This window comes from Diceros bicornis, chromosome 17 (genome assembly GCF_020826845.1).
Source record: "Diceros bicornis minor isolate mBicDic1 chromosome 17, mDicBic1.mat.cur, whole genome shotgun sequence".
Lineage (NCBI taxonomy): Eukaryota > Metazoa > Chordata > Mammalia > Perissodactyla > Rhinocerotidae > Diceros > Diceros bicornis.
Genome location: NC_080756.1, coordinates 56,845,408 through 56,865,538, shown reverse-complemented (window position 1 = coordinate 56,865,538; position 20,131 = coordinate 56,845,408). Strand labels below are relative to the sequence as shown.

Below are 20,131 nucleotides of genomic sequence, written 5' to 3'. Positions count from 1 at the left end.
GTTGAAGAGCAAACGTATTCCATGTAATTAGTTTACCCACGATATCAGGATTGCTTGTCAGCGTAAAGATTACGAATTGTTCTTTGCCATAGTATATATTATATGCCCTGCAATAATCCTTACAGGTCCTTCTGGAACTTGAAAGAAGCTATCTGAGGGCTTTGTCTGATATTTCCCCTAGCTGACATTTTCGTAGGTTTTGTTTTTGTTTTTGTTTTGAATGATGAAGTTCTCAATGAATTACCTTCATTCAGCTCTTAGCTGTCACAGGCTTTCTGAGGCAAAAGGGAGTAGGAAAATAGGTGAAGAGATTTTAAAATGTATTATAAGTGATAATTATTAAAGCTAGGTTATAATGGTGCAAAACTGTCCAGATCGATAGAATAGAACAGAATTCCAGAAACAGTCTCAAATACGTGTCAGAATATAGTATGTGATAAGGGTGACATTTCAAAATGTGAGGAAAGGGTAGATTATTCAGTAAATGGTGTTAGAGCTTTATATCAATACAGAAATATATTATAGAAGGAACTTATTTTAAGGTATTAAAAAACAGCTTAAAAACATTACACAGAATATATGGCCGTTTATGTCACTGGTGACTGTAGAGGGATTTTTCTAAATATAAAAACAAACCATAAAGTAAAAGAAATCAGTAGTTTTGATTAAATGAAATATTTAAACTTTTGTATGCCACAAAACACTTAAACATTAAAAAGCAAAATACAGACAATAAAAGATATTTCCAACTATATCATTAAAATAAAAAGAATTTTTACAAATCGTTCTTACAAGGAGGGACTCCAGGAGGAAAGAGAGAAAAGAAAGAAGTGTAAATGGCCAAAAATATATGAAGAAAAAAATTAATCTCTAGTATAAAAGTAGTGCTAATTAAAGCATTGAGGTACCTTGTTTACCTGGCAGGTTGGCAAAATTGAGTTTGCTTATTTTTTATGACTAAACTCATTTTTGGTGAAGAGGCTACTAGCATTTTGGGTAAATTGATAAATCTTTTTAGAAGGTAGTTTGGAAGTATTCAATAAAAGCTTGAAAATTTGAAAATATACTTTGAGCCAGTTCCACTTCTAGAATGTATTATAAATATATAATCATGGATAAGTACAAATATTTACTATAAGTATTCATTAAAAGCATTTTATTAAAAGAATATATTTAATAGCTTAAATATCTAAGAACTGGGAATTGGTAAAATAGTTATGATTACATGCAGTGCAATACGTGCAACCTTTAAACATGCACTAGCATATTTAATGACATAGAAAGATGATTGGGATTTAATATCAGATGAAAAAGACATTACAGAATAGGATGACCTGTGTAATCTTATATTTATAAAAATAAAAAATGTGTATATGTTAGGGGTTAAGAAGGATATGTATTAAATATATTAACTTTATCTTTGGCAGGATTATGGGTGATTTTTCTTTATGCTAATCTGTATTTGCTATAATGCATATGTGTTTCTCTTTTCATAAGAAAAATGTTATTTTGTTAAATTAAAAAAGAAAATTTGTAAGGAGCAAATAATTTGAAGAACTATGAATTCTCTTTTTGTAGGCCCAATCGGTACCTCCTTTTTGACCTGGTGCAGTATGTCTATGCTGTGGCTCACAGACCCTTCCTCCCGTACCCTTTGCCACATTTTGCCTATCAGTAAGTAAAGTGCTTCTTTTGGTGCCTTCTAAAATAGAACTAACTCGATACGTTTGTTCGTAATGCTCTCACTTAGGGTTATAGGGAGTTTGTCTTTTACAATGAGGTCTCCGAATCTCTTAACTGGGAGGTGCTCCTGGTGTCTTGACGTTAGTCTAGGAAAGAACCAGAAGTGTCTGAGAGAGAGAAATATAGATTAGTGTGGATGAGAAAAACAATGTGTGTTGAGAGGTTAGATTTGCAATTCTTCAAATTCTCCAATTAAAAATCACTAAGTTTTAATTTGGAGAAGTATCTTTCTTGGCAGGTTGTACAAAGGAGTGATCACGTTTCCCTCTGTTTCATACCACTGGCCCAGAGTGGGAAAGGGACCCTTCTTTATTAAACTAGTTTGATCATGTGGTTGGCGAAAGGAGCTGGGTTGACTCAGACTTGGCTTGCGGTTGCCTGTCTTCTTTGCCTGCTTCTTGGTTCACTTCTTCCCTTTGTAGGTTTAGAATCTTGGAGTTGTCACGTCACGCACTAGTTGTCTGGTCAGGGAGACTTTGACATCCAGTTTGCCCGAGATTGATTTATAAACCAACATGGCAGCTCACTCCTTCATTCGCTTGTTCATTCATTCATTCAACGAGTATTTATTGATTGCCTGTTGTGTCTTAGGCAATGCAGTAGGGACTCAGGATGTTGCAGTAAACCCTCAAAAAGCTGATGATCAAACAGAGGTATCAGAAAAGTAGACAGTTAGAATGCAGTGTGATGAAAGTATTTATCAAGAGTGTTCTCTTTTTCTGGCTGTCTACTTCATCCTCATTTAATACTCACAGTGACTGTGAAGTAGGTGGGAAGAGTGTCTAGAGTGAGTGAGAGTGTTGCTGAGGACAGGGCGAGAGAAATACCTCCAGTTAAAGGACTAGCAGAGGGAGAGAACTTTATCACGGAGACTGAACAAGAGTAATTAGACATTTAAGTGAAAAAGGAAAAGAGTTTGGAAGCCTAGATACCAAAGGGAAGGGCATGTTCCAAGGAGAGAAGGACTGTGTTAAGAATGGAGCATTACTGTTTGTTCATATCTGTATTTGCAGCCCCTAGAACAGTGCTTGGCACACAATAGGCACTCTGTTAATATTTGTGGAATGAAATGGCACAGAAGAGTCAAATAAGATAAAGGACTAAAAAGTGTCCACTGGAGTTAGTAGTGAGGTCATTTGTTACAGCGGCTTCAGTGCACTGGGTGGGGGCGGGGGGTATCATAAGCCAGATTGCAGGGAGCTACTTTCTTGGTTGTGCATAAAATTGAATTATAGTGGAGTTGGCATGTGCACATGGCATGGCCCACTGAGGACACTGAAATAGACACCAGAAGTGACGTGTTAGCACAGAACCAGAGTGCAGAGAGTTGGGGGTTTGTTAGGGGTGTTTATTAAGCTATGTGAGCCCAGTAAGGTGCCTTTTCCTGCCATTGGCACAGGTTGTCTAGAATCTGAGGCTTTATATGTTCTGACCAATCTTCAGCTTCCTTTCTCATTGTTTTGTGCCACATGTTAGAACGATGTTTTTCAAGTTTTTAAAAAGCTGTGGAGCCTTATCTTCAATGACTTTTTACATAAAGGCCCACCAGCTAAGTCAGATAAAAGCAGAGCTGGTCTGGCTGCAGTGATGGGTGGTACTCAGAGCATATACTCGCAGCCTTTGCCCTGAGTCCTCTGTGGGGACCCCAAGGATTTCCTAGGGTACCTCAGACGCTGGCTTAAAACCCACTGCCCTAAGGATACTTAAGACAGAAATGAGATGACAGATAAAGAGAACCCTCAGTTTTCTCTAGAGTGAGGAGATGGCATTGATCAAGGCAGATAGCCGCTCTTGTCCTGGGGTTTGTTTGGCTTCCTGATTTGAATCGTAGATCGCAGGCTTCTCCTTACTTGTGGATGTTTTGGTTCCCATGGGGCCCCTGCTTTGAAGGATTGCAGTTGATATCTTGCATGCTACTCGGCTTGGCCTGCATCCTTAACAGAAGCATATTTGAATGTCTGAGGCTTAAATTAGATTGAGTTTCACAGCCTTCACTGAATGTTGGATCTTATTTGTTTGTTTTATTGGTGGTGGCAGCTTCACTTTATTTTAGTTTTTAGGATTCATTGTCTCTTTGGTGGAGAACAGGGAGTTGTTGCCAGCAGCTCCAGCAGTCAGGCTGGGTTAGCGTGAGAGGAGAGTAGCTTCACGGGTAGTGGTGCCTGGATGGTGGTGATTTTCTTAAAAAAGGATTGAGTGGGGCCGGCCCCGTGGCTTGGCAGTTAAGTGCACGCGCTCTGCTACTGGCGGCCCGGGTTCGGAACCCTGGGCGCACACCGATGCACCGCTTCTCCAGCCATGCTGAGGCCGCGTCCCACATACAGCAACTAGAAGGATGTACAACTATGACATACAACTATCCACTGGGGCTTTGGGGAAAAAAAGGAGGAGGATTGGCAATAGATGTTAGCTCAGAGCCAGTCTTCCTCAGCAAAAAGAGGAGGATTAGCATGGATGTTAGCTCAGGGCTGATTTTCCTAACAAAATAAATAAATAAATAAATAAAACTGTTTAAAAAAAAAAAAGGATTGAGTGAATTCCTGCCTCTACAGCAGCCTCTCTTCCTGTGGTTCTCGAATATTGGGCATAGGAGACACTTACAACACGGGCCATCTTTCTTCCTTTTTCCAGATTGGTGGCACGACTCTTGGAAGTGAGTCCATTTGAGCCCTGGACCACGAGGGATAAGGTGGAGCGGGTGAGTATGCGGGTGGACAGCGGCCCGGGCAGATGTTGGGAGAGAGCTGCAGAGATGGATAAGGAAGAAGGGATTTTTTTTTGCTTGCTCGCTTGGGTTATTCTCATGCTCTGGTCTGTCCTCCTTCTGTCTAAAGTCAGCCCTTCCGCTTGTGTGCTGAAACTCACCCTCTCTTAGCCTGCTCCAGGGTGTGGTTTCTCCATTATCTTCTCTCGGACATCATCAGTGTTTCTCGGCTGGGTCATTCCCATTGGTGTACAGACATGCCTTAAGAGCTCCATTTCTTTACAGGCAAAACCCTCCCTGCCCCCACGTCCCTTTTAGCTGTGGCCCTGTTTGTCTGTGTCCCTTTGTGTCATACCCTCGGAACTGCTGTCTATACCTGCTGTTGACAGCTTCTTACCTCATTCTTTCTTTAACCCACTCCATTCAGGCTTTTATTCCCATTTCCCCCCTAAAACTGCTCTTTTCAAGGTCACCTGTGATCTCCAGTCTGCCAAATCCAATGGTCGGTTCTCTGACCTCATCTCACTCCACCTGTGAGCAGCGTTTGTCACAGGGGCCCCTTCTCTCCTTCCTGAAACCCTGATTTCTCACCTCTTTTCTGGCCAACTCCACCTTCTCTTGCTTTTCCTCCTCTTATTAGGCCATGTTTTTCAGTCTCTCTTCCTGGTTCACTCTCTTCTTCTTGATCTCTAAATTTTGGAGGACCTCAAGGCTCTGTCCTCAGCCCTTTTCTGTCTTTACTCATTCTCTAAATGACCATCACCTCATCCCGTGCTCCAGCTGCTGTCTGTAAGCTCATGGCTGCAATTTTATTGCCAGCCCTGAATTGCCCTCACACCCTCAGCTGCGCAGACTCTAAAATCTATTTAGATATGTTATAGTCATCTGAAACATAACATGTCCTTAAATAGAATTGCAAACCTGCATTTCCCCTAGCCTCTCTCATCTCAATTAACATCACTATTCTCTCTGTTGCTCAAGCCAAAAATCTAGGAATCCCCCTTGATTTCTTCTTTTCCCTTACCAGTGTAGATCTAAACCAGTACTGTCTGGTAGAACTTTCTGCAATGATGGAAATGTTCTATAATCTACAGTGTCCAAAACGTAACCACTAGCAACATGTGACTTGAACACTTGAAGTGTAGCTAGTGTGACTGCAGAAATAAGATTTGAATTTTATTAAATTTTAATTAATTTAAACTTAAAATCATCACATTTGGCTAGTGGCTATTATATTGGACAGCATAGATCTAAACCATCAGCAAGTATTATTCGGGTAACCCTCAAAATCTATGCCAGATCTTACTACTACTCCCTCTTCCTACCTTTTTATTCAACTTTTTAGTATGAAAATGTTTATAATAGTATTGGAATTTTTCAGTTTACAGAAAGGTAGAGGAAATTATCTCCCCTCTACCCACTCTGACCCAAGCTGCTCTCCTTCCTTATTCTCTTGACCAGTCTCCTGCTGCCTCTTCTCGCTCTACAGCATGTTGAATGCCAAAGCTCTGGCTTTTCCCATCTTGCTGTCTCCCATTCTAGTCGTCCTCATTGATCATTTGCCACTGTGTGTAGGAGTGTTTGTAGGGAGGATACAAAATAAAATAAAAATACTATACTGTCCCTGCCTTTGAAGACTTGTTGACCTTTTATCAACAAGCAGCAGCCAGATTGTCCTCTGAATGTTACCTAAAAGCTGACATGTGGAGAAGATGAAAAAATAGTCCTTAGGGAACAGATGTGAATAGGCAGCCATTATCCTCCCTTCTGACAGGCTGCATCTGGAAAGCTGAGACCATTTTCAAGATGTCCCTTCAGTGTTCAAGAAAGATTGGGCAGGAGAGTTGGGTGTCAGAACACTTCAGTGTTTCTTACACTAATGTGCCTCCTATAAGTGAGAAAGTGTTGATTCACTTGGCCGAATGGGTTTTGGATTCGTTTGGAGACTTCTTTACAGCTCTCTGGTAGAGTGAGACTTTCTCGGGTGGTGAAGATGAAGGATTAATGCTGCTCTATTCGCAGATCGATCCTCTTCATATGCTTTTGGATGAGCTGGAATCTTTGAAAATCTTATAGTTCGTGCTTCTTTTTTTTTTTTTTTTTTTTAAAGATTTTATTTATTTATTTTTTTCCCCCCAAAGCCCCAGTAGGTAGTTGTATGTCATAGCTGCTCATAGCTGCACATCCTTCTAGTTGCTGTATGTGGGATGCGGCCTCAGCATGGCCGGAGAAGCGATGCGTTGGTGCGCGCCCGGGATCCGAACCCGGGCCTCCAGCAGTGGAGCGCGCGCACTTAACCGCTAAGCCGCGGGGCTGGCCCTAGTTCATGCTTCTTTACAAACAAGATGGGTTTGGTTTTTTAGATCTATAGTGAGCATTAGTCAAGCAGGTAAGTATAGCTGGAGCACAAAGGTTAATGGATACTCTCTCAATGAACAAAGAACAAATGCTGATTATCTCCTTCCTTCATTTAAAACAGAGGCAGAAAGCCTGTGTTCAGAGGGCAGGCACAGGGAGACTTGGGGAATGGGCTGGTTCTGCTTTAGCCTCTGTTTTATTCCTGCCCCTACTGTAAAGCCACCCTGACGAATGCAGTGGTTCGTGCTCTCCACTCTAGACTTATCCTGTGTAAATCGCACTGAGAGCCGGTGTCCTGTGCTCCTGGATAATGCTGGGGACCTTTGGGCTGATATTTGGTGACCTTGCCTTTTTCCCCTTAAACTCTTTTTTTTACAGTCTACTTTTAGTGAGTTCCAGGAATCAAAATCTGCCACATCTCCTTTGAAAACAGTTAAGTCTTGGTAATGGGGCTCAGGTCGGCTCAAATGTCTATAAGTGTTTGCTAGGATGGCACGTTGTGTTCTTGGCTAGTTCTCAGCGCTCTGCATGGTTCTTTGTTTCTTCACAGGTTCACATCACAGACATGACCCTGCCTCACCTCCCTGGCTTGGAGGACCTTGGTATTCAGGCAACACCCCTGGAACTCAAGGCCACTGAGGTGCTGCGGCGTCATCGCAGTTACCGCTGGCTGTCTTCTGAAATGGAAGAGGTGAAGCCAGCCAAGACTGTCGACGTTTAGTGGCTCCTGAGCTGCCCTTGGTGTTTGGTGTCATTCAGGTCACCTGGCTAGCGACCAGCCACTTTCGTCAGAGAATCTTGTACATAGTGAATAAGATCCCTCTCTTAAAACATCTGGGGTTAAATTCTGCTACCACAATTTCTTTCTTGATTTATAAAATGAGAAATTCAGTCATTTAGAATTGGAGCATAATTTTCTCCAAATATATATATTTAATAATGACATATATATCATTTATTCTCTGAAATGCTGGAGGATTTGAATTTCCCTATGTCAGGCCACTTCTAGCATATGTTCTGGAAGACAAGGTGTCTTTTTAATGTCAAAATATTATGAAGACCCCAAGTGATATGTGATTGTCTTTTTTTTTGTGTGTGAGGAAGATCAGCCCTGAGCTAACATCCATGCCAATCGTCCTCTTTTTGCTGAGGAAGACCGGCTCTGAGCTAACATCCATTGCCAATCCTCCTCCTTTTTTTTTCCCCCAAAGCCCCGGTAGATAGTTGTATGTCACAGTTGCACATCCTTCTAGTTGCTGTATGTGGGACGCGACCTCAGCATGGCCAGAGAAGCCAGATCCGAACCCGGGCCGCCAGTAGTGGAGCGTGCGCACTTAAGCCACGGGGCCAGCCCTGTGATTGTCTTTTAATATCCGTTATTTGAGAAAAGAATGTCCTATAACTAATCTGAATTTATTCACATTTAAGATATTTTTAAAAATTTGTCTTAAAGATATCTACATACATTTTAAAAATAGTACATACATATAAAAACGTCTGTAGACATGGATTCTCAACCACTTACAGTAATTTCATAGTCCTCTGCTCAGATCTGAGCTACCTGAGGCCTCTGTCCCCTGCTGTTAGGACACCATCCAGAGGATTTCAGATAACATGTATAGATGGAAACTCTCCTGTGCAGGAGGTGCTGCACCCTCTCTTCAGTAATGCCAATGCTTAGGAATTAGAACTTTTTGTGTAAGTTGTTAATATTGCAGCCAAGATCCAGATGAACAGTTGGTTTAGTGTTGGCAAATCCCTCAGTACAATACAATTGAAAATTCCCATAATTTGCGATGAAGCCAACACACCACTATCCCGTAGGTCCCATAGTGACCCCAGGTTGGTCACTGCATTTCCCCACAATTCAGCCCCTTGATCTGTAGGATGGGAATGTTAGTGAAAACCCTGTTCAGTTATAGGAATGCCCATCTCATCCTTACAGAGTAAGGCACATGAATGTTGAAGGGGAGTTCTCTGCCTGCCCTCTCAGCATGCTCCAGTCTTTTGTCCCAAAATGGACAGAAATGTGCTATTCAAGATGTGGTCCACAGGCAGCAGCATCAGCATCACGAGGAGCTTGTTAGAAATGCAGAATACCAGGCCCACCCCAGGCAGGTTGAACCAGGATCTGCATTTTAAAAAGCTCCCCGGAAGATTTGTTTGCACATTAGTGTAAAGAGCACTGATGTACAGCAGTGCCGCATCAGAGTTGTACGATTTCTGTTATTAATTCAGGTGCCTGAGCCCCACCCCAGGCCTACTGAATCAGAACCTCTAGAGAAAAAGCCCAGAAATTTTATGTTTATTAAACATGCCAGTTTATTCTCAGGTACACTAATATGTGAGAGTCAGTGTTGTAGGGAAAGGAGCCCAACTCCAGCTTAATTTTTTTCTTCAGTTATCTGTTGTTATTTCAGAAGATATCCCTGCTGGCCATAAGCCAGACAGTAGGCACACAGATGAATGGATTTGACTTGAAAAGAAATAATAATTCTATAGTGTACAGCATCTTCTCTCACAGTATCTGCATGTTCTGGCAATGCTGTTTCACATCTCTTCTATTTGTGTCGTAACTCATAATGCTACATACTTGCTTTCTCTAAAACCATCAATCAACCAGGGTAGTTCCTTCCTGTCACACCGATGCCCCCGCTTATGTTTTGTAATGCATCGTTTATGATCCTAATATGAAGGTCATAGCTACTATAACCTATCTAACATGTAATCAAAGTACGATGCCTTACCTGATATAAACAGGAAATTAAAGGAAAGTAACACATAATAAAATAACATGTAGTCCAATGTGTCGGTACGTGAGCTCAACCACACTGAGGGTATGATGAAGTCACCAATTGCTTGCACCCATGTGGGCAGTTACAGCAGGCACAAGTGCAAACTGGCCTGAAGTGTGGGGGAGGGGTTGTATTGGCAGCTTAAATACTGTGAGCGCTGTCACTGTTCATGATGTCGGCTTCTGAATTAGTGAACAGCTTTTGTAAAGTTCAGAACAAAACAAAATATAATCCTCCCTAGATTTATATATAATTGCATTCTTAGAATTCAGCATATATTACATCCATACCAGAAGTCCCTTTTATCTATAAAACAGAATTAGATTCGAAGTTCAGATGACTATAAATGGGTTTTTGAAAGTCATGAGAGATATGTTTTAACTCCTCATTTGTGTGTTCTAACTTTCTGTGGTGTGTCCACCACTCCTGGTTCCCACCCACTGAATGCCCATAGTGCCCCCCCATCACTGTTACAACCAAACATTGCACCCACAGATTTCCCACATGCCCTCCAGGGGGCTGTACCTCTCCTGTTGAGAACTACTGCTGTGATCTGTGCCATGGAAATCTTTTGAAAGTATGCTGTTATCTTGTCTCGGGAGTTGGGGGATGGGTTTAGGTAAGGTGACCATGGTTTAATTTAAAAAGCTGAGTATAGTATTTCCCTCGCTTACCTGCCAATTGTGCAGCACCAGCACGTAACATTCTCCTTTGGCTTTTCTGTCAGGTAGGCCCAGGACAAATTGTGGTTCAGCCTTCCTGCTTTGCTTCTGATCCTCTTCCCCCACAGTACATTGCAGTAGAAGTTTTTTTTTTTTTTTTTAATTTTATTTATTTATTTTTTCCCCCAAAGCCCCAGTAGATAGTTGTATGTCATAGCTGCACATCCTTCTAATTGCTGTATGTGGGACGCGGCCTCAGCATGGCCGGAGAAGTGGTGCGTCGGTGCGCACCCGGGATCTGAACCCGGGCCGCCAGCAGCGGAGCACGCGCACTTAACCGCTAAGCCACGGGGCCGCCCCCTGCAGTAGAAGTTAACACATTTGAAGTTCAGAATACAAAAAGAGGAAGAGGAATCCTTTTGTATGTGTATCTCTGGGTGCTGACTTTAAATTAAAGTATATTAAATTAAAAGTATAGACTCACTATTCATGGTTTGCCACAAATTAGCACAATAACCAAAATTTAGTGGTTATTTTGCTTGGTTTCATTTCCAGGTCAAGCGACCTCTCTAATACTGTTTGTCTGTTTGGGCTCTCCTCAGCTTGTTCTCTCAGGCTTCTTTCCTTAGACCAGTGCCAAAGGTTTCTCTTTCACTTTCCTCGGTTCCTGAGGAATCTTGTTTTGCTTAATCTGAGTTACCTGGCCTTACGCCTCAGCTCCAAATCAAAATGCCGCGACAGCCAACTGACCATGAAGGAAATGTCCCTGGGCCTCCACCAAATAAAGCAGGAGCCAGGCGGTGCTTTTCCTGGTCCTTCTCAATGAAGCCAGACTGCTTTCTTCTCCTCCATTGCTTATCTCCTTCCCTCCAGAATCTTCACGTTTTCTGTCTTTTAAGGAAGACTGCCTTTTCACCTTTCTCAAACCGTTCCCAGGACGTTCCACTTGGATCCTATATCACTGCTCTGTTCACTTGTTCACATGGGACAATTACATCCATTTGTCTAGCACATGCATATTGTCCCCTCTGCTCAAATAATACTGTCAAAAGTCCCACCATTAAAGAATTTCATCCATTCAACTAGTAACATAAAAGCTAAGGGAAGATGCAGCCCCTGTAGTCAGAGAGCCTGCATTCAGCCTGGGCTCCAGCTCCCTCTCTGTGTGAACCTAAGAGTTGTTTAAACTTTCCGGGTCATTGCTGTTCCCTCCCTCAAACGTATAAGTAGGTTGTGGTGAGGATTCTTCAAGATTATGTGGATAAAGCACATATCACAGTCCTGGCTTCTGGTAAACAGTAAATATTGGCTGCTGGTATTCTCATCGTGCATGACCTACTCTTCTGGCCCTTCTTGTGCTCGGTGCTGGGGATGTAAGTAGGGAGAAGATGCTTGCTACTCAATGGATTCATAGTTTAGTGGCAGGAAACAGACACACAAACAGTAATTATTGTACCTCAACATAGATTTTTAGGGTTCCCAGAGGGCAGTTTACCAGTACAGAAATTTTCAAATTATATAATTTATTGAAGTAATAAAACTAATTTTCAGCTTTTAAATTCAATCCGTAATTTTATAAATCTAGTGAATTTAGCAGTTGGCTTTAAGGGGTTCTTATAATTCAGTTACTTAAATTTCCTTAGATATTTTAAACTCATTTTTAAATCTAACAAATTCTTTTTTCTGTTAAGTTTTGGAGCTGTCTGACTAATATACAAAACCTTCCCACGCACTTGAACAATTCTAGTAAAGCTAATTAATTATGTAGAGATTCATCTTAAAGTCTGGTAATCATGATACTATTTAAAAACTTAGCAAAATTCTCATAACTTTCAACTTAAACATCAAAGTCTGAATTAATAAAGTACACATTTGAAGTTGGAATCATAAGATGAATCTGTTAGACTTCAAAATGCTAACTTCTTAAATATAAATACTTTCAATACGAAATATGCACAGGTTATTTCCAAATTTAATGTAAAATATTAAGTTTTGAATTACTTCATTCTGCATATTTAATTTTAAGTCTTTCAGAGGTTGAAGACCTTTACCAACTAAGGAAACAATTGTATCATCCCAGGCTTTTTGGAATTCTCTTCTTAATGTGTGGAGATTGCGTGTGACCAGGGTCTATGCCCTGGATGCAAGATCTGGGACACTCATATCCAGGGTGATTCTTTTCGTGATAAAGAGGGACGAGCTGAATGTCCATTTATAGGGGCTTTTCCTGTAGCGACTTCAAAGCATGTCCTCCCAGGGGTGCGCTCGTAGCCCATACTCTCTGGATTCAAGTTGCACGTTACATGATCATCAAAGCTGATTTCAGCCTGCAAGACTAAACCCACCCCATTTATCATTACATTGTCATTATAAACTACCTACATTTATCATTATACCTTTGTAATTCAACAAATCTAGTTACCTTCTGATCCTCCAAATTCCTACTCTAAGTTCTAAATTCCTTTCTCCCTGGGCCGTCCTGTATGTCTGTCTCCATCAGCTTTGCCTGGCTCTAAGGTCGCCACAAACCTTATCCTAATGATAAATGTAAGTTCTTTAATGGAAGCATATGTGGAGATATACGTGAAGAGCTGAGAATATGAAGAAGAGGCTTTCTCTGAAGGAGTCAGGGAAAACTACAGAAAACGGATTTTTAAAGCTGTGTTGAGGTAAACAAGGTGAAATGTGTGAGTGTGCTTTTGCGTTTGTGTGCATGTGTGTTTGGGTGAGGAGGAAGCAGTCACTGTGTGAAAACAGCGTGAACAAGCACACTAGGGCAGGAGAGAGTAGGTGGGCATCAGTAGGATGCAGAGTCTGTGCGGGGAGAGGGGGAGGAGTGGGGGGTTTAACCTTGATCTTGGAGGTGGTGCAGAGTGTTTGAGCAGCTAAGCTCTGCACAGACTTGGGTTCACATGTGAACTCAGCCTCTTAGCTGTGAGATTTGGACAAAACTGACCTCTCTCAGCCTCAGTTTCCCTGTCTGTAAAATGGAGGTGATGATAATAATACCTACAAATACCTACATCATAGGATTGTGGTGAGGAATTAAATGAGATAATGCATCTAAAATGCTGAGCATGGCACATAGTAAGCACTAAGTAAATGTTAGCTATTATTTAAGCAGAGAACACCATGACTATCTGAGTCTATACATTTGTTTCCTGCCTTAATAATTAATAGGTAATGGCTGCCTTTCTTGAGAGGGAGGGAGTGATCCCTATTTGCTAAATGATGGAAACAGGAACTTAGAGAAGGTCAATTTCCCCGTAGGTAAATAGCTGAACTGGTTTTCTGACCTGGCTCTGTCTGACAATAAAACTGATATAAAACCGATGCCTCTGTAGGGGAGGAAGACATATCCTCTACCGACCCTGGGTCCTTCTGACTGGGGTGCGAATTAAATTTACGTGAGAGAGAATAACAGAAGAAAATCAAAGAAAGCTTTATAACGTGTACATGGGAAAGACCCAGGAAAAACTGGGTAACTCACCAAAATGGCAGGGACTCTCATCTTAAATACTATCTTCAGCTAAAAACAGGAGGATGTTGGGGGTGGGGGAGTCACTTATGGGAGATTACTAGAAAAGCACAGTAAACAAGAGTAAGGTTAATATGCAGATTTAAGTCCTTGCCTTCCACACTGATAAGAGTTTATAGGATAAGGTCATCCCCCCTTCTTCCTGGTACAGAGAGGGAGATACCTTTACAAATGGAGATTTCCCTTACAAATGTAAATGTCTCTTACAAAGGGTAAATTCTACTTTTCAGGGCTTCTCCCATGTCTGCAGTTTTTAAAAGTAATCAGCTGTGGGAGATAAAAATTGGCCACCCTGAAATATATCGCTTTACCTTGATTATTTTCTCTGATGCATATTTGACCTCCCCCAAACTGCCTAAAGAATTTAACATAGAAGACCTGTTTCATGAAGGAACTATCATATGATGGTTGTAATATAATGTAAAATAGATGTTACAATAGCAAAGGCACCAAGCCCATCTTATTCAAAAATTCTGTCTCTCCCCGGCCACATTCTCTAGGTGACCCTGAAAAGAGCTGCCAAACATTTACATTTATAAGGAAAATCTCCATTTGTAAAGGTATCTCTCTCTCTGTACTGGGAAGAGAGGGGATGACCTCATCTCTAGAAACTTATCAGTGTGAAAGGTGAGGCCTTAAATCTGCATAATAACCTTACTCTTGTTTACTGTGCTTTTCTGGTAATCTCCCATAACCGACTCCCCCCACCCCCAACATCCTCCTTTGTCTTTAGCTAAAGATAGTATTTAAGATGAGAATCTCTGCCATTTTGTTGAGAAACTCAGTTTCCCTGGTTTCTCCCATGTATACATGTTATTAAACTTGGTATTATTTTCTCCTGCTAACCTGTCTTTTAATTATTTGGCCAGCCATAAGAACTTTAAGGGAAAGGGTGGAGGGGGATTCTCCCTCTTCCCCAACACAGCCCAAAATAATCCTCATGCCAAAAAGACACATTTTGGGGTGGCCAATTCTGATCCCCCACACCTCGTTCCAGGAAGAATTTAAGGATGCTCAGGAGAAAGCCATGATCAGACTTATGTTCTAGAAGGCTATGCAGTGAATGGGAGGTGTAGGGAATTGAAGGCATATTTGAAGAAATGTTTCCATTGAAGGAAAGGCCTGAGAGAGAATGAGAGCAAGAGCAGGGCTGAAGGTTGAGGGGTGTCAAATGCAAAACAAATTCAGATTAGTAAGGAAAGCCTTGTATTTGGAAAGATTATTACAAGGAGGGAAAGAGAGTATTGAATTGAAGAGAGAGACCAAAACAAAGTCTGAGCTCTGCTCGGCTGAAGCAGAGGGTGGGAGGGTTCTTAAGGGCTGGGGTGAGCTCATGGAAAAGGACTGGAGGATGTCAGGCCATCTGGATTCTGTAAGGGCTGGGATGTAGGGGGTCATAGGCCATCCATGTTTGCTAACTGACTTTATCCAAAGGAAAAAGAAACCACTCTCGTCTGTAGTTCTGCAGATTGGAGCAAGGCGCCCCCCTCCCCCCAACAGACTTAGGCTCCTCCCGTCCCACAGAAACTGAGAGATAGGGATGTCATCACTTTGATGATTACATTTCAAAGAGATGGCTCTCAGGTCCTTGAGAAAGACGTTCCTGGGTTGTAAAATTGGCAAGAGGCTTTTAAAAATATTTACATACGTCTCCAAGGGACAGAGAAAGACTTTACAAGTTTTCTAAAGAAAATGCTCTAAGGGAGGTCAGGAGCCCAGAGTCTAAAGTTTAGTCAGGCTGAGGGGACAACAGCAAGGCCCTCTTGGTCAGGGGGGTGCAAAGATCTAAGTACCTTGATGTGCACTGGGGTGAACCTGGCGTGATTTGTGTGCCTGGTCCTGGAGGAAGTGGAAGGGACAATTCAGAGCACAGATGGGGAGTTAGCCTCAACACCAGGAGAGTGTGGATTGGTAGTGGTAGTCATGTGAGAGCATATGTTAAAGGAAACTTCTTCCCGAGGCATTCAAAGTGCGATTTCAATTTTTGTCTCTCAACTTGCCTTTAAGATTTCTGCACTGGATGTAAACCACATGAAGCAGGACTGTTTATTTGTCGTCTTTGCTGCTGTGTCTCTAACACCTAAAGCAGCGCTGGGCTCTTCCTTGGCACCCAATAATTATTTGTTGAATGAATGAATGAGATGGAGAGACTCTTTGGTTATTCTTAGATAAAAACTTCATCTGACCTCAAATTGTCCTGGACTTGTTCAGGTAATAACAATTTCAATTTTGTAATAAAATCTCAAGTTGGTCATTAGGATGCCAGTATTGAGTAATAATTAAAATCCTAGCCTGGCAACTGAAATCTCTTCTGCCCTCCAGCTGGACTCCAGAAAGACGGCATGGTTGGCTAACTTTCTCAGCCTTCACTTATCTTCATCCCCAGTTTACCAGCAGAGGTTGTCCTCTTTCTGGGCCTGGGTCGAGGGCAAGAGGGGGATTGGGGAAAAGAGCACAGTCTTATGGGGCGAGGGTCTTCACTGACAGATAGATGTCTGGGCCTTCCTGGCAGCAGATGTTCAAAGCTGAATCTCGTGGGTTGCTTTCATGAAAGTGATGATGGTTTGGGATGGTAATTGAGGCTGTAGAAGTAGGTGTGGCAGAGGATAAAGTATCGTATTAATAAGACATCACCCATTAACACCTCAGCACAAATTGAAGCAGCTGCACCTCGCTGATAAGGACCTGACGGCTGAATCAGGATGAATAACTGATGGAGGGGGTGTATGTTGGAGGGGGTTGGATGGAAGCAGTACTAAGAAATTGGAATTAAGGACTTGTAAGGGAATTTAGAGATTATCTAGTCCAATCTCCACATTTTATAATTGAAGAAACAATAAAAACAAGAGAAATGACCGCTCTATAGGATCTGAGTGGAGAAACACTTCTGGAGCTAGGCAGTCCGTAAATAGGACACTAGGAAATAGAAGTGTAGGGGAAAAATTGTACTTCATTGGAAAATTGTGCATTGGCTGGAGTCTAAACTCTAGATGGGAACACAACCTTCCAGGTTATCTGAAGCTATCTGGGAGCTATTTTACCACACTGTAAAGTGTAGATAACCCATAGCAATGCAAAATAATTCTTGTCTGTAGACATGTAAGTTCTGTCCAGCGGAGGTTCAGCTGAACTGTCTCCCCCAGTTCTGCCTCCAATGGCACATTTATTTCAGGATTCCTGATCTTTGGATTCTCCTTTAAACGAGTTGTAACATCTCATCACTTTCCTCATTAATGAATTAAACACAATCTTTAACTTGTGTTCATTTCTATATCCATATGAGAGTCGTGATTGTTACCTTTGTTTCACAGTTATCCTTACCAAAAGGGACTGTGGTGAACTGGGGCAGCCCCCGCCTGCTCTCTCCAGATGATTGTTTCCAGATGGGGATGTTGGTCAATCGTGCCGGATCTCCAGTTTCTCAAGGGAAGCTGAAAATCTAATTTTTGTAAATGTGTGAAACCCCTTTGTTTTTAAATATTGAAAACTAACTACATAAAATAAAGCAAAAAAATCTCTGTGTGCCCAAGAAAATTTGCTGGTGGCCTAATGCAGACCCCTGGCCACCTTGTCAGGTCAGAAAACCAGGGGAAACCTGGATCCAAGGAGCAACATATGCTGACCTGAAATAGACCCAAGCCTCCCTCATATATTTGCTCATCCTCATCCTCACCACCAACCTGTGAAGTGGGCATCACTCCATGTTACAGGACAACTGCAAAGAGACCAGGTATCAGAAATTAATGGCAGTGGCAGGGAGAGACACAGGCTTTCGGTGCCATCAGGAAAAATGAGAGTTGGAGGAGGAAAGGAAAGGTGGTCACCCTTTCCAATTTTCCTGGGGCCAGAGCAAGCCTGAGCTGTGTGAGACCACAGGTTCACAAGAAATGGCCATTGGGAGACCCTTTAACAGAGTGGGCGGGGTGAATTTTCAAAGAAGCTTTCATAACCCACTACCTTCTCCAAATGATTTTTTTTCAGTGTCGACTGAAGAAACATTCCTAGGTCCTTTAAACCTAATACTTAGATTCTTTCTCAAGGACAGTCTTCATCTAGTGATTGTAAATCAAAATGGAAACAAAACCCTGGATGAATTTTTAGGAAAACTCGAAGGATCATAGTGTGGATAAAAAACAAAGCCTCTGCCCTTCTGAGTTTCCTTTGTAAGTTTCACGACTAGACTGCATAAGCACTCGTTCACTGATTCATTTAAAAAGTGACTGACCTCCTACCAAATATGCCCAACACTGCACTGGAGTCTACTTGGCATATCAAATACACACAGGGCTATCTCTGCCTTTAGTCATTGCGCTCATTCATACACATGTGAAAGGCAAGATGTGAGTTAGGCTCACAACAACCTGAGGGGGAAATACTGTCTCCATTTTACAGGTGAGGAGAAGCAGGGCAGATTTACCCAAAGTGGCACAGCTGATCAGTGGCAAACCGTCTTCTGATTCTAAGTCCAGAGCTGTAAACCTGGATGACTTGGTTTTGTGGGGCTCATAATCAGGCACTCTGAAATAAAAAGAAAAAAGCAGAATATATTAATTGCCAACCATTGATAAAAATAAAACGAACCTTTCTACGACCCTGGTTCCCTTGCTTTCATTGAGTGTTACAAAATTTTCTGTTAATTTCAATTTGGCTGAACTCTCATGATGTTTTAAATATTGTCCTAGGTGCTGGGGATTCAAAGATAAAAAGTTGACACTATAAAAAAGGCCTCTTAATTGATCTTTTTACCTTTTGTTTATTTTTTTACCTCTATTCATTCCAAGTTTCACCATTGTCAGAGTTTTCCCCATAACACACAACCTTGAATTTTTATTCCCTTGCTTAAAAATGCTAAATGGTTCCCCCCATAATAAAGTCAAACCTAGCAGGGCCTGAACCAGGGTGGAGAGTCAGAAAGGGAATCCAGTTTGATAGGGATCACGATATTCTTCTTAGGCATGTGGACTCTGATGTGACTGTGGAGAATCAGACAGGAGGGGTTTCAAAGTTCATTGCTGGCATTTTGGCTAAGGTCAGGTATAGATTTGGAAGCCATCAGTGCTGAGGGGAAGCCAGAAGGGAGAGAAGAGCCCCCACCCAGTACAGGATAGAATTAGGAGATGATGAGGACGCTGGAAGTCTAACCTAGAGAGAAATTTTCAGAGCACCAGGGTCTCAGCATGGCCACCCTGAGTCTTTTCTATGTGAAGCCACTTGGTTCCTTTGCTCTTGGTGGAAATGACAAAGTTAGTGTTGCAACCAGGTCCCCAGGATTAAAACTCCAGAAAACAAGTTGAAGTGTAGGTTATCCCACTCCTAGGAAAATTGTTTCAGAAATGCAGGGAAGTTACCATGAGATAAATTTTCAAATTCATGTGCTCAGTTTGGAGATGAGAGTCCAGTGTGGTGTGACAAAAGGTGTCATCTCATAAATGGCCTCAACACTATAAATAATTCTGCAAGGAACATTTTTGTACACTTTGCCCACATATCTGATGATTTCCTCAGGAAATGGAATTACTGCTCTAAAGAGAGTAAACATCTTTAAGTGAGAAAATGGCCTCAAGAAAGTGTGGACAATTTATATACCCATCAGTGGTAGCCCATCCATCCTAATGCTGAATATATTCCTTGTTTTTGAAACCTTTGTATATTCGATAGGGTATAAAGTATATCTTACTGTTTATTCATGTGCATTTCTTTGATCATGAGAGGAACCATTTTTTGTATGTTTGTTGGTTATTTTACTTCTTTTGTGAATGCAATTTGCATATTTTCTTATCACAATAAACTTCTTTTTGATAAACTTTTTTTTGCCATCGTGTAACCACCTTTTATATAGTGAAGCTTTTAACCATATATTACATGTTGCAAATATTTTTTCCCACTAATTACTTGATTTTTAATATGTAGAAGTTAAATTTTTATTTAGTCAAATCTATTAAATGTTTTCATTTGTGGATTCTTCCATTATTCTTCCCTTTTGCAATATTAAGTTCATACTTAACTATATTTTCTTATATTTTCTAATGTTTAATTCTAAAACATCTGCATTTTATTTTAGGACACAGTATATAGTGAAGTGATAACTTCCTTTCCCTTTTCTATTATTTACTAAATAATCTTTTTCTCAGCCAATAATTTGTGATACCATCTTTGTCACAGGTTAGAAGTTAAATGCATGGATTCTGGAACCAGCCTGCCTGGTTTCAAATCCCATCTCCGGTAATGGCCAGCTAGGTGATCTTAGGCAGGTTAGTAACCCCTCTGTGCCTCAGTTTGTTCATCTGTAAAATAGTTACAATAGTGTCTACTCATATGATCGTTGTGAGAA

The 20,131-nt window shown here is 41.4% G+C and overlaps 1 protein-coding gene across 1 annotated transcript in view; it reads left to right on the top strand.

The window, feature by feature from the left end:
- Positions 1–9,598, top strand: part of NDUFA9 (NADH:ubiquinone oxidoreductase subunit A9) — a 33,701-nt gene extending 24,103 nt beyond the window's left edge. Inside the window, exons 9-11 of the mRNA XM_058559015.1 lie at positions 1,579–1,674; positions 4,375–4,441; positions 7,356–9,598. Coding sequence (XP_058414998.1) covers positions 1,579–1,674; positions 4,375–4,441; positions 7,356–7,526 — 334 coding nt within the window. The 3' untranslated portion in view covers positions 7,527–9,598. The remainder of the gene's footprint in view (positions 1–1,578; positions 1,675–4,374; positions 4,442–7,355) is intronic.
- The last annotated feature ends 10,533 nt before the right edge of the window (positions 9,599–20,131 follow it).